Below are 14874 nucleotides of genomic sequence, written 5' to 3'. Positions count from 1 at the left end.
TATATGTRTAGTTGTCTGYCAATGGATKGATGTTATTGTATCSAAAACTAGAAGGGTTTCAATATTTACACAACTGATGGGGTAATCATTATAATAATAATAATAATAATAATTTTATTTATTTATTTTTTATCTAAAAATAAGTACTATTTTTGTTAGTTTAAAATAAAAATTAATGGATAACTAAAAAAATACTAATATTTTTTGTTTTTACACTTTATAGCAATTGGGTACTAAATTTTAGTATACTTTTTGAAACTGCCCTGGCTTGTTTATTTATTTATACACCCGGTTTCAATACTGTATTACAATTAGCACCAGTTATTGGTATAGTAAATATATTTTTCACACATATACATACATACATACACATACACATACACATACACATACACATACACATACACATACACATACACATACACATACACATACACATACACATACACATACACATACACATACACATACACATACACATACACATACACATACACATACACATACACATACACATACACATACACATACACATACACATACACATACACATACACATACACATACACATACACATACACATATTTGTTTATTAATTTACATAACTATTAACAAATTTAATGTATATATGTATATATATATAATATTATATTATTTTTATTTTATATGCTATTTTCGGTTTGGATATCGGTTTGGGTATCTCTCTCTCTTGGTGTTACAGGTTGGGTATGGTTATGTGGTGTACCATTTTTCTTTTATATACTAATCTATGAGGAGTTACGTAAACTAGTTATCCGAAAATATCCCGACTCCTGGTTGGCCCAGGAATTGCTTATTTAATAATATAATTATTTTTTTTAATTATTTTTAATATAAATATATAATAATAAGTATAATATTGATAATATTGATAATGCACTATTATTTATTTATTTTTATCATCATTATTATTTTTTTAATTATTAAATTTTTAGTAGTATTAGTAACTTTTTTTATTATTAATATTATTTTTATTATATATAATATATACTAAATATTTTTGTTAGAAAAATTACTATTTTGTTTATAATATAAAATTTTTAATATATTGTAGTAATTTCTAATTATAATTATTTATTAATTATTAATTGTTAAATATGCGCTTATTTTGTGTAAATAAAAAATTTAAATATTATGAAAAAAATTAATTAATTAATTAATTTTTATTACATAATTTATTTTATTGAAATAAATTTAGTTATACTTAACTACTATTTATTATTATTATTATTATTACTTTTAAATAATATAAATTAAAGTATCGATGATACTGTATGACTAAATTATATTTTATTTTAAATTGAATAAAATATATATAAAAATAAATAAATTTAATTGTTTWATAAATATTAAATCAAATTAGATAATTAAAAAATAWTATTAATTAATATTTTGTTGTYTTAATTAGAAAAAACTGTAAACTAATAAATACTATAGATTTTTATKGRTATATTTAATGTAATAAATAATTTTTTAAAATAGCTGATTATTAATTTAAWTAAATAATATTATTTATTTTATTTAATATTATAATATTAAATAATAATAAWTTTTTTTAAAAAAAGWGTTAMAATTTATCATTGTATTATTGTATAAAATTTTACWCTCAAAAGTCATAATAACTTAAAAATCATTATAAATAATACTAATTAATATTATTTTTTTATTTAATATTATAATATTAAATAATAATAAATTTTTTTAAAAAAGTTTTTAAATATATAAAATTTTACTGTAAACTAATAAATACTATAGATTTTTATGGATATATTTAARGTTAAAAATAACTATATTTAGACTAACATGTTTTATTTGTTATTAGTTTATTTTATTATAACATAATAATAATAATAATAATAATAATAATTTTTGAAAAGTTAATACTATTGAACTATATGTTAACAAAATATCATATTTAATTTTATAAAAATTTTAAACTTTATTATATTAAAGTATTATTTATTAGTAATAAATGCTAATTAAATTTGTTTTGTTTAAATATTTGCAACTAAAAAAATTAATCTAATTTTATTTWATTTTTTATTTWTTTTTTAARTTTATGTTAGTTTTTCCACAATAAATYATTTAATATATAATAGATAAATTGATATATAAAAAATTGTTAAAATTTAATAATTTAATCGTAATTTAACTATATTTCAATTATTGCTAAAATTATTATTWWAAAAAAATCTAACCAAAAATWTATTTTTATAAAAATGATTAATTAAAAAAACTCATTAAATTAAAATAATTAGTATTTTAAAATAGTAGTAAAAATTTAAATAATACAATAAACAAAATATTTTTATATAATAAATAATTATTTTTAAACAAAATAAAACTCACTTTATTTGCCGGTAATTAACAAATTTAGTCTCAGTTTTGATTCAATTAGTGTTTGAAAACTATATATTATTTAATAACAAATATGTTTTGATATAATTTTTCAAATAACTTTCAACAATTGTTTCAATAATAATAATAATAATAATAATAATAAATATATTTTTAATAAATATACTGAAAGTTGCATTATTTTATGTAATATTAAAACACACACACAAAATAAATATTGTTATATCATTTAATTAATAGAAAATCCTGAAATATTTTTTTTGGATATAATTATTATTAGTTTTATTATTATTATTATTATWWTATTAATTACAGTAAATCCTGGTATATATCCYTTAATATAATTTTTTTTGTATATTTATATTATTATTAAGAATTAKTTATAATTTAATAGCATTTCCACTAAAAAAAACATTAATTATAATAATAATTATCATTATGTAATAATTTAGTCAATGAATTATTCAATTATATTTATTACATATAAGTTTTATATTTAATAATAATAATTATCATATTTTTTATTAGTAGCAAAAAATAAATAATATTTTAATATAAATTGCTTAACATTTATACAATATAGTTATTTTACATTATATTACAATTAATTTAAAGCAATYTATTTATATTATTTTATTTTWATTTTGTAATAATRTTTTTAACATTTAAATTTTTAGTATATTGTACAGTAAATAATTTTTTTTATATAAATGTACTAGTTACTTTTATACTAAATATAATCTATTTTTTWATTTAAATTTATATTAATATTATTTATTTTATATGATATACAGCATTAAAGATATATTAATAAACAACAACAACAAAAATTATAATAAAATTTTAAAATTTATTAACTTTTTTTTCAAATTAAAAAAATTTAATTATTTAATAATAATATAAATTATTAAACTATTTTATTAAGTATATTTTGCAAACATATTAGACTATATCATCACAAATAAAATGACTAATAAAAACTCATATAATATTAATAATGATAAAAACAACAAYAATAATAATAAACAAAAATTTTCATTTAATTGTTTTGGCAAAAATAAAAAAGAGGTATGTATTATAATTTTATATATATAACTTTATCAATAWATAWATATATAWATATATATATATAAATATTTTTTTATCAATATAAAATAGTTTACAGTTAATTTTAATTAATTAGTTAAAACAATAGATTTTACATATTTAAACAATARCAAAATATTTTTTATTATAATTAATTGAATTAAATTATTTTCTCAAAACATTATAAATTAATATAGTTAACTATTAAATATAATAATTAAACATACAATGTATTTTAAGTATTATTATTATTATTAAAATAATCAATTAATACACTAGTAATTATAGTATTAGTTAAAAAAAATTATTATAATTATGTTGAATTAAATTAAATTATTTAACTGAAAAAAATATTAAAAATTATTAGTTAATTAAATTAATAAATATTTTTCTCCAAAAATAACTATTAAATACTATTTAAAAACACATATTAATTACTTATTATAAAATCATTACTATTATTATAACAATTTAATCCATTGAACCTATCTATACATCCCACCTAACTACCCACCCACACACACACACACACTTAACTCCCGCCCCCMTAGAAAACAGAGGCCCATGACTTGGATCTATCAAAAGAGTTGACCATCAATGAGCACATGTATTCATTKGWTGAATTAKCGGAACAATTGCAAACCAATTTAGACAATGGCCTAACAGATCCGGAAGCTCAGCTCAGGTATCGTAGGGACGGTCCGAATGARTTTTCCAAACCTAAACTGACACCATCGTGGATACTGTTGCTCCGGGAGATGACYACYGGGTTTGCCATTATTATATGGTTGGCATCGTTGGCCAGTTTGATATGCTATTTCATAGTATGGAAACAGGAATATGTATGTGTATCTAAAAGTGTATCTTTTAAAAAATWATATAATAATAATAATAATTAATTATTATTTAATTTTTATAACTAGTTTATTTCTAGTACTCTCATTCAAAAYTATTAGTATATATATATAGATTATTAAATTTAAAAAAAAATTGAACTAGCTTAATTTAATTACTTAAATTATATTTATAAATATAWATATWAAAAATAAATAAATAATAATAATAATAATAATTAATTATTATTTAATTTTTATAACTAGTTATTTGTTATTATTATTGCTCTMTCATTAAAAAATAATTAGTATAAAAAATTAATAAATTTAAAAAACAAAAATTTATAAACTACCTTAATTTAATTACTTAAATTATAAATTATAAAAATAATTTTATTTTAAATATCAATTCATAAAAAAAAACTTTAAAACTCTAAAACAATTGTTATTGTTTAGTATTGTATAGATTTTGATATGTATTAAAAATATTTTTAATTATAAATAGTTTATAAATTTAAAACTATCTATTTATTTTTTTTTAAATTATCTAGCTAATTTTGGCTGTAGTACTAGCACTGGTAGTTTTCATTACTGGTATCTATTCGTTTTCACAACAAATGAGTAGTTCAAAGATATTTGAATCGTTCAAAAATATGGTACCACAGGTATGACTATAAATGTTTAGGTGTATGTATTTGTGTATGTATATGTGTGTTTATGCGTGTATGTATGTATGTGTGTGTCTGTATGTGTGTGTGTGTGTGTGTGTCTGTATGTGTGTTTGTTAGTAGGCTAGTAGTGGGATAATTATATGTGTATAAATTATATATGTGTGTATATATGTGTGTAAATATGTGTGTATATATGTATGTATGTGTGTATATACTGTGTCTATAAGTGTTGAGTGTGTTGTCTATAAGTCTATATGTGTATGTATGTTTGTTAGTAGGCTAGTAGTAGGATAATTATATGAAGATATAAGTGTGTGTGTGTGTAGATGCCTCTATCTACCTCTAGGTACTATAGATAACCTTTATATGTAGTTTTTTTTACAAAAAATACTAAATAATTAATTATCTATAACTTTGACTTTTAAATTATTGTTTTTATTATCCCAGCAAACAGCTGTCATACGCAATGGTGAACGCAAAGAGGTACCGGCAAACCAACTGGCCATCGGTGATCTGGTCTATTGTAAATCAGGCGATCGTATACCGGCAGACATACGTATTATCAAATGTGAGGCCATGAAAGTGGACAACTCATCGTTGACCGGTGAATCGGATCCATTGTTGCGGTCGCCCGAAGTCGGCCACCGGAATGCATTGGAGTCGAAAAATTTGGCATTTTTTTCGACCAACTGTGTCGATGGTAGCGGCTATGGTATTGTCATAGCCATTGGTGACAATACAGTTATGGGTAAGATAGCTAAACTGGTTACGGGKATCGGTMGGGAAAAGACACCSATAGCYATCGAAATCAGTAGRTTYACGAAAATCATAACCACTATTGCCATCGGAAACGGTATCCTATTGTTGGTCATATGTCTGGCCTTTCGTATGCCATTTATTCAGTCGTTGTTGTTAATGATTGGCATAATTGTCGGTAATATACCCGAAGGTATGTATGTTTCGGTGCAATAATAATATTAATATAATTATTATATAAATCAAATTTATTARATTTTGGGATTTATTTTAAAGTTATAAATAATTTAATATATGTTTACTTAATAGACTATTAATAATAATAATTATTATTAGTTAATTATAGTTAGTTAATAATAAATAATAAAAAATTTAGYAATAATTATAATAGTAATAATATTAATATTAATTAATTAAATATAGTTGTTTTATAGTTAATATAATTATATTTCTAATTATAATTTTACGTTTTTTAAAAATGTAAAAAATTAATTAGTTAAAAATTTATAAATTTATAAATTTATATATGAGTTATGAATAGTCTATWTCAGTACTAGTTATAAAAATTATTTTTCASTTTATGTTATAATTTTTTTTACAATACAATTATTATTATTATTATTAAAAAATATTTTTCATATTTTTCTCTTAACAGGACTATTACCGGCACTGACCGTAGCCCTGACCCTAACAGCCAAACGTATGGCCGGCCGTAACTGTTTAGTCAAATATCTGGAAGCTGTCGAAACTCTAGGGTCGACATCAACGATATGTTCGGATAAAACGGGAACACTTACMCAAAATCGTATGACTGTCGARCACTGTTATGTCGGKCAACAAATCTATCGGGTATCACATGTCMGGGATGAGGTTGACCAGGATATGGCCGACATTCAGGACACATGGCAAGCGTAYWGCCGATGCGCACAGTTATGTTCSCGATCAGAGTTTACCGACAATAATCCGGATATTATGAAACGTGTTGTGGCCGGCGATGCATCCGAGACGGCTATTTTGAAATTTATGGAATCAGTCGGTAGGGAACCGGTTATGGATTACCGACATCAGTGGCCAAAAGTAGCCGAACGTCCGTTTTCGTCGACTACGAAATACCAGTTTTCCATWCACCGTAACCCACGGCCCGATCCGGGCGTTAGCAATCATTTTGTATTGTGTATGAAAGGTGCACCCGAACGTATCATTAAACTATGTTCGACCATTCTACTGGCCAGTGGCCAGTCGGTACCCATAACGTCGGGCGATTATGTCGACCGATTTGAACAGGCCTATCGTGAATTGGGATCAATGGGCGAACGTGTACTGGCTTTTTGCGACCACGAGTTTACCCAGTTTCTRCCCGACCATCAGTTTGATTTGGACAACAATCCCGATCAGATCCAATTGGATGGKTTCCGGTTTCTGGGACTGGTAGCCCTAATCGATCCACCCAGGTATGTTAWTAATACTGTATATTGTTATGATATTTATACAGCTAATACAGTATGTATTATTAAATAAACTATACTAATGATGATGAATGTGATATTAATATTAAATTTAAWTTAATTTATTATTATATTATATATATAATATMTAATGTATAAAGTAATTTGAAATWTATTATCCAATAGTAAATAAAASWAAATAATTATTTTATTTTAAAAAATTAATAATTAAAATAAATGTAAATTAATCAATAGATAATTATAAGATTTTAGATTATATGTTTATATTTTTATGTTTAATTAAATGATTACAGTTTTTATTACTATATATATATATATTTGTTAGAAATATATTAATATACTGTATAATACTGTACTGTAATATATATATATATATATATATATATATATATATATATATAGTATATACTGTATAATATTTTAATTATATAAATAAATATTTAATATATTTAATAACTTAAATATTATTATCAATTAGTTATCAAATATTACATTAAAAAAAACATAAATAGTATAATATAAAAATATTAAATTAAYTTTTTTTATTTAACTTTATTAACTGTACCCGTTGTTAGACCTACCGTTCCCGATGCAGTTGCCAAATGTCGTACGGCTGGCATCAAAGTTATTATGGTTACCGGCGATCATCCCATCACYGCACAGGCCATTGCCAAAGCCGTCGGTATATTCACTGAATCTCATCGACGATCGACCAAAATTAGCGAACCGACCATCGATCGGGTCGGCCGAGGAAATACAGCATCGATTGTAGTACCGGGCGATGAACTTAGTCAGCTAACCGATCGACAGTTACAACAATTATTGAACGACTATCGGGAGATAGTGTTTGCCCGGACATCACCCCAACAAAAGTTACGGATTGTCGAAAATTGTCAATCATTGGGACAAATAGTTGCCGTCACTGGCGATGGTGTCAACGATTCGCCGGCACTGAAAAAAGCTAATATCGGTGTGGCTATGGGTATAACAGGTAAGGGAGGGGGTTGCAGTTAATTATTAATATTTAAAAAAAAAATTATATTTATATCAAAAGTTATTATTATATTTTAAATAGATATTGTGTGTATTTTTTAAAATTATATACATGCAAATATTGTCGTTTAAAAATCAATAAAAAAATGTATTAATAAATTTTATATTAAATATTTATATTAATAGTTCTAATAATAATATTTTTAATTAGAAAATTGTGTTTGATATATATATATATATACTTAACTAATATTATTTTTTATAAATATATATATATATATAGTTTATTTATTATAGCAATTAAACATTAAAAAATTAAAACTTTTATATAATTATTATTATTATTTTTTGCTAATGATAGAAAACTGTAAATTTATAAATAAATTATAATATATTTAAGCAATTATTATTTATTATTTTTGAACATAAGTTTTCTTATTTTATTAATTGTTAATTAATTAACAATTTTTTTTGTAAATAGGTATTTTTAAAAACTTTTTTTATAATTATTATTATTATAAATTTTTATATGAAAATTTTTCATCTTAAGATTGAAAACTGTATATTAGTAAATAGTTAAAAAAAAAAATTATTGATATATTTAGGTTAATAAATACTTAATAAATATTAGTAGTAGATTTGTTCAACATTATGTTTTTACTTTAAAGTTTTATTTATTTTTTAGTAAATATGATAGCTATAAAATATACAGTATTTTTTATAAATTCAAATAAAAAATTAATAATTATTTAATTTTAAAGTAATTTATTAGTAAATTATATATATATTTTTAATAAATAAAATATAATCATAACATAACTAGAATTACATTTTAATTAAGTTTTAATATATATATACATTAATTTTTTATTATTATTATAACAATTATGATATAATTGATTTTTTTTTAATTAAATTTTTATTATTTTTATAAACAGTTTTAGCATATAATGTTTCGCCTAAAATTAAACTAACATAAAATATATAATTAAATTATGATAATTATTATTATTAACTAAATTAAAAATAATTTTTTTTTAAAAAAAATATWAAGGATCGGATGTATCGAAACAAGCGGCAGATATGATACTATTGGACGACAATTTTGCGACAATAGTAACGGCCGTAGAGGAGGGTCGGCGTATATTTGATAATATGAAAAAAACCATCGGCTATATACTGGCCGGTTCGGTGACTACACTCTACCCGTTCATGATATTCGTTATATTCGGGTTTCCCATAGCTATCGGTACCATAACTGTACTGTTGATAGCCTTGGGCACCGATATGATGCCGGCCATATCGTTGGCCTACGAAAAAGCYGAATCCGATATTATGAAACTGTCGCCCCGTAACCCGCGTACCGATGTACTGGTCAAACGTAGTCTACTGTTGCGRTCGTACTTTCAAATCGGTGTCATTATGTCTTCGGCCGGATTTTTTGGGGTATTTTACAGCACTTYTACATTACGGTTGGAAACCATGGGATTTGTTTGAATTGMGRGCYSAATGGGATAGCGATATACTGATGAACGATTCGTTTGGCTATCCATGGGTTAGTAGACTCTCTCTCTTTATCTGTCTCTCTCTATCTGTCTCTCTCTATCTGTCTCTCTCTCTCTATCTGTCTCTCTCTATCTGTCTCTCTCTATCTGTCTCTCTCTATCTGTCTCTCTCTATCTGTCTCTCTCTATCTGTCTCTCTCTATCTGTCTCTCTCTATCTGTCTCTCTCTATCTGTCTCTCTCTATCTGTCTCTCTCTATCTGTCTCTCTCTATCTGTCTCTCTCTATCTGTCTCTCTCTATCTGTCTCTCTCTATCTGTCTCTCTCTATCTGTCTCTCTCTATCTGTCTCTCTATCTGTCTCTCTATATTATATATAATTTTTTGAGACACCCCACTTACTAACACCTACCTGTGCTCCCATATACTCCCTCTCCCTAATTATTAGACTCAAGAGGAACGGTCAAAAATTTTAATTGTAGCCCAAAGTTCATACTTTATATGTGTAGTTGTCTGCCAATGGATGGATGTTATTGTATCGAAAACTAGAAGGGTTTCCATATTTACGCAACTAATGGGGTAATCATTAAAATAATAACAAAACAAAAAAACTGATTTTTTTTAAAAATACTTAAAAAAAATTTATTTTGCTTTTATTTTTGTGGCTACACTTCTACACACACACAGCAATTGGGTACTAAATTTTAGCATAATTTTTGAAACTTGCCTGGCTTGTCTATTTATTTATACACCCGGTTTCAATACTGTATTACAATTAGCACCAGTTATTGGTATAGTAAATATATTTTTCACACATATACATACATACATACATACACATACATATATACACACACACACATACACACACACACACACATACACACACACATACACACACACACATACATACACACACACATACACAAACACAAACACATACACAAACACATACACACACACATACACACACACACATACACACATACATTCACACACATACATACACACACACACATACACAAACACAAACACATACACACATACACACATACACACATACACACATACACACATACACACATACACACATACACACATACACACATACACACACACATACACACACACACATACACACATACATTCACACACATACATACACACACACACATACACAAACACAAACACATACACACATACACACATACACACAYACACACATACACACATACACACACACACACACACACACACATACACACACACATACACACACACACACATACACACATACATTCACACACACACATACACACACACACACATACACACAAAAACACAATACACACACACACACACACATACACACACACACTCACACTCACACACACACACACAATAACTATACAAAATTCAATATTTATTTAATTAATATTATTTTTTTATTTTATATGCTATTTTCGGTTTGGATATCTCTATCTATATGTCTATATGTGGGTGTTTCAGGTTGGGTATGGTTATGTGGTGTACCATTTTTCTTTTATATACTAATCTATGAGGAGTTACGTAAACTAGTTATCCGAAAATATCCCGACTCCTGGTTGGGACAGGAATTGCTTATTTGATTAGTTTTTTTTWTTTTGTTTGGTTAAAAAAAAAAATAACTTAATTTTTTTTTATTTATTTTAAATGATATACTATTGATTAATAAGTATTATATTAGAAACACTGTAATAAAATAATTAAATTAATTTTTTTTATAGATATTTAAATTTTTAAAACATTTGTTTTTTTTATTGAATATCAATGCATAAACAGTATAATCAGTATATGCTTTCTATTAAAATCAATTTCGTATTAATTATTAAAATAAATTTTAATAATTTTAAAATTAAAAAATAGATAATATTTGTTTGAATTACAAAAAAAAAATTCTACGAATTATTTGATTGAAAATTTACGGGAAAAAAATCATAAATTAATTTTTAAAAATAAAACTAAAATCTAAAACTAAAATAATCTCAAATTCAAACCATTCGTTTGATTTTTTCCATATCTTCGTCATAATTGGTTTGCATTTGTTTCAATTGTTCAGTTAATTGATTGATACGTTGGGTAACATATCTTATACATYGMATGTTTCCGGAAATTTTCATYATCTCATTATTAGTATCATCGATCCAATCGGTTGGACCGGAAGTGCCGGCAGCGACAGCAGCCGCAGACGCAGCGGAGGCGCTACTGTTGTTGTTGATATCGGGCACCGTATGATTGCCGCCGCAATACTGGCAAAATATCATCGGTTTTCGGTCACAGCTAGACTCGTGGGCAAGTATGTCGGCTAACGGCCCCGTTTCCAGGCAACGATTGGCGGTACCGTAATATTTGCACCTTATATTCAATTGGGCCAATTCGGCCAATAGGCGAGCATTTGGCGGACGGGTAGTCGGCTTATCGGTAGCGCAGGCCGGGCACGAATCGCTGGCACAGTTAGTGCATAATCTTATAGCACAACAAACCATTAGTACCGGTTCCTGTAGGACATTGTTGCATAGATAGCAAATAATATGACAATACCGCTGTCCACTTAAAATACGTGTAATACCGATGCCCTCCATAAGTGAATCTTTTTTATTAAATTATAATTATTTTGATATATTAATAACACAATAGAAATGTATAAATTAATTAATTTTTAAATATATATATATAGATATTAATAATAATAAATCAATTAATTGATTATAGTTTATAATTTGTGAACAATGTATGACTGAGACTGAAAATAAATTATTTTACAAAAAAAAAATACTTGTATTTATACTATTTTTTTTATTGAAATTAATCATAATATGATAGCTTATCTAATCAAATATAATATATATATATATATATATATTTTAGGAATTTTTAATTACTAATATCAAGTTTAGTAGTATTTTATTTATTGATTTTTTTTTAAATAAAAAATCAATTTACCACTAGTAATTATTAATAAATTTTTTTTTGTTTATTAAGTATCATAGTTATAATTAATAGTATAAATTATTTATTACTACTATTTTATTATTAATATATTAAATGAGATTCAATAAACTTTTAAAAATTTGATTTTAAATTTTAGTTTAATCTAAACATTTTGTTTAAATAAAAATATGGATATTAATAAATTGGAAAATTTTTGTAGTCTTAGTATTTTGAAATCTAAATATATATATAATATATATATATATATTAAATATTTTTTATAAAAAAAAACAAATTACTAGTAATTATGATTTTTTTTTTGTAATAATAATAATAATACTGTTTTAATAATTTAGTACTTATTTAGTGATTAAAAATAAAACTTATTAACTAAGAATTAATATTATTAAATATAAATAGAAAAAATAATATTAAATATATATATATATATATATATATATATATATTATAGAAAAAAACTTTATATACCATTTTGTTCGCTAAAAGCATTCAATAGATTGATTATAGCCATCGGTGCGGCCAACAGTTGATACTCCCATAGCGGTTGTCTATCTAATGGACAGGTATTTCGATATTGGTTAGTAGTATCGTTAGTAGCTACCGGTGCTCTATTACTACTACTAATACGATTTGATAGCCATCGACTAATACAATCCAAACAAAACAATTGTCTACAACATGGTGTAACCATAGGCTTATTGTAGGCAATTCCCAGACATATAGGACAGGTTAGGTCAGCTACCAGTGCCCGATAGTTGTGATCGCTAGTGATAAGCGGTAACAACAGTTGATAGCCGGACAACAAACTACTATCCATTTTATTTTTAGTGATAGATTTTGTTAAACAATTGAAAAGCAATTTTTTTAATTAAGTAATTGTTTGTTTGGTTCAACAAAAAACTATATATTTATACAGAATATATATATATATATAATATTATAAACAAAAATTAATAATTATTTTATTTAATAATAATTATTAGTTGCAAATATAATATAGAAAATAATAATCATTTTTTTGAATTTATAGGTATAATCAAGTGTTTAAATAGTATAGCAATTTGCAATAATAATAATAATAATATATCATATGATATTATTTGTGATAAAATTTTTTTTAATCACTAGAAATATGTTATTGTTATTATAAATTATTATAAAAGTTATTATCAAAATACCAGTTATTAATAGTTTTTAAATATTTATAAAAACAAATTAGTATTTATAATAATAATAATAATAAATATTTTAATCTATTATCTATTTAATTATAATATTTCTAAAATAATTTATTATTATTTTTATATCTAAATTAGAATTATTTATTTACTTTAAATATTAAATATTTATTTAAAGTACATAAATATACAGTATTTATATATATATTTAATTGTATATAAATTAATTTTAATCTCTAATGATTTATAAAACAAAATTATTTATTAAACAAATAAATATTTTTATCAGTTTATTATTATTATTCTAATTTAAATATTACAAAAAAATATGTTTAATTTTTTTTAGAAAATAAATTATATATATATTAATATTTTATATTAATTATATACCATCATATATTTTTATACAGTATTTTATAAATTTTATTCAAATGCTATGAATTTAATGATATGAGATATATGTTTAACTTTTATATAAATTTTTTTTTTAAAATGTTTTTATTTTCATAATTAATTAAAATAATAATGGTTTTAAATAAATTGTTATAAATGCAAACATTACTAAAATATTTATTACTATTTTATTTAGCAAACTGTAAACTTTTTAATTTTCTAAAATATATTTAAATAAAAAAATAACAATAATTAGTATATATTAAGATCACTCAATATTTTTTTCCAAAATTTTGATATTTTTCAATTAATTATTAACATATTTAAAACATATAATTATTGTTATTATTATTAATTGAAAATATTTTCAATTATTAACAGTTTTTTTTTAGAAAAAAATAATAAAAATAAAATAAAAACTTTTTATTATTATAATTTAATTAATATTAATATTATTTAATTATTATTAACTGTTTTTAATATTCAATCCAAAATAGACTGTTAGCCATAAAATCGATGTTCGGGTCTATCGGGACAATGGTTAGCAGTTTTAATCATTGCTGGCAATTATACCGATGAGTACGGCCCGGCCATCGACATACTGGAT

General features: G+C 23.4%; 1 protein-coding gene and 1 pseudogene across 1 annotated transcript; one reads left to right on the top strand and one right to left on the bottom strand.

Moving 5' to 3' along the window:
- Positions 1 to 4169: 4169 nt before the first annotated feature.
- LOC128965263 (sodium/potassium-transporting ATPase subunit alpha-4-like) lies at positions 4170 to 11333 on the top strand (annotated as a pseudogene).
- Positions 11334 to 11649: 316 nt separating this feature from the next.
- Positions 11650 to 13513, bottom strand: LOC128965166 (uncharacterized). The gene is made up of 2 exons (XM_054311818.1): positions 13165 to 13513; positions 11650 to 12334 (listed from the first exon to the last, which is right to left on the bottom strand). Exons 1-2 carry the CDS (start codon positions 13511 to 13513, stop codon positions 11736 to 11738), a joined length of 948 nt encoding a protein of 315 aa, XP_054167793.1. The 3' UTR covers positions 11650 to 11735.
- Between the last annotated feature and the right edge of the window lie 1361 nt (positions 13514 to 14874).

Source organism: Oppia nitens, unplaced genomic scaffold (genome assembly GCF_028296485.1).
Source record: "Oppia nitens isolate AA-2021 unplaced genomic scaffold, nextdenovo-longstitch-racon4-pilon3 scaffold16_pilon_pilon_pilon, whole genome shotgun sequence".
In the NCBI taxonomy this organism is placed as follows: domain Eukaryota; kingdom Metazoa; phylum Arthropoda; class Arachnida; order Sarcoptiformes; family Oppiidae; genus Oppia; species Oppia nitens.
Note: the sequence above shows the minus strand (reverse complement) of the source record. Positions and strands in the feature narration are given on the sequence as shown.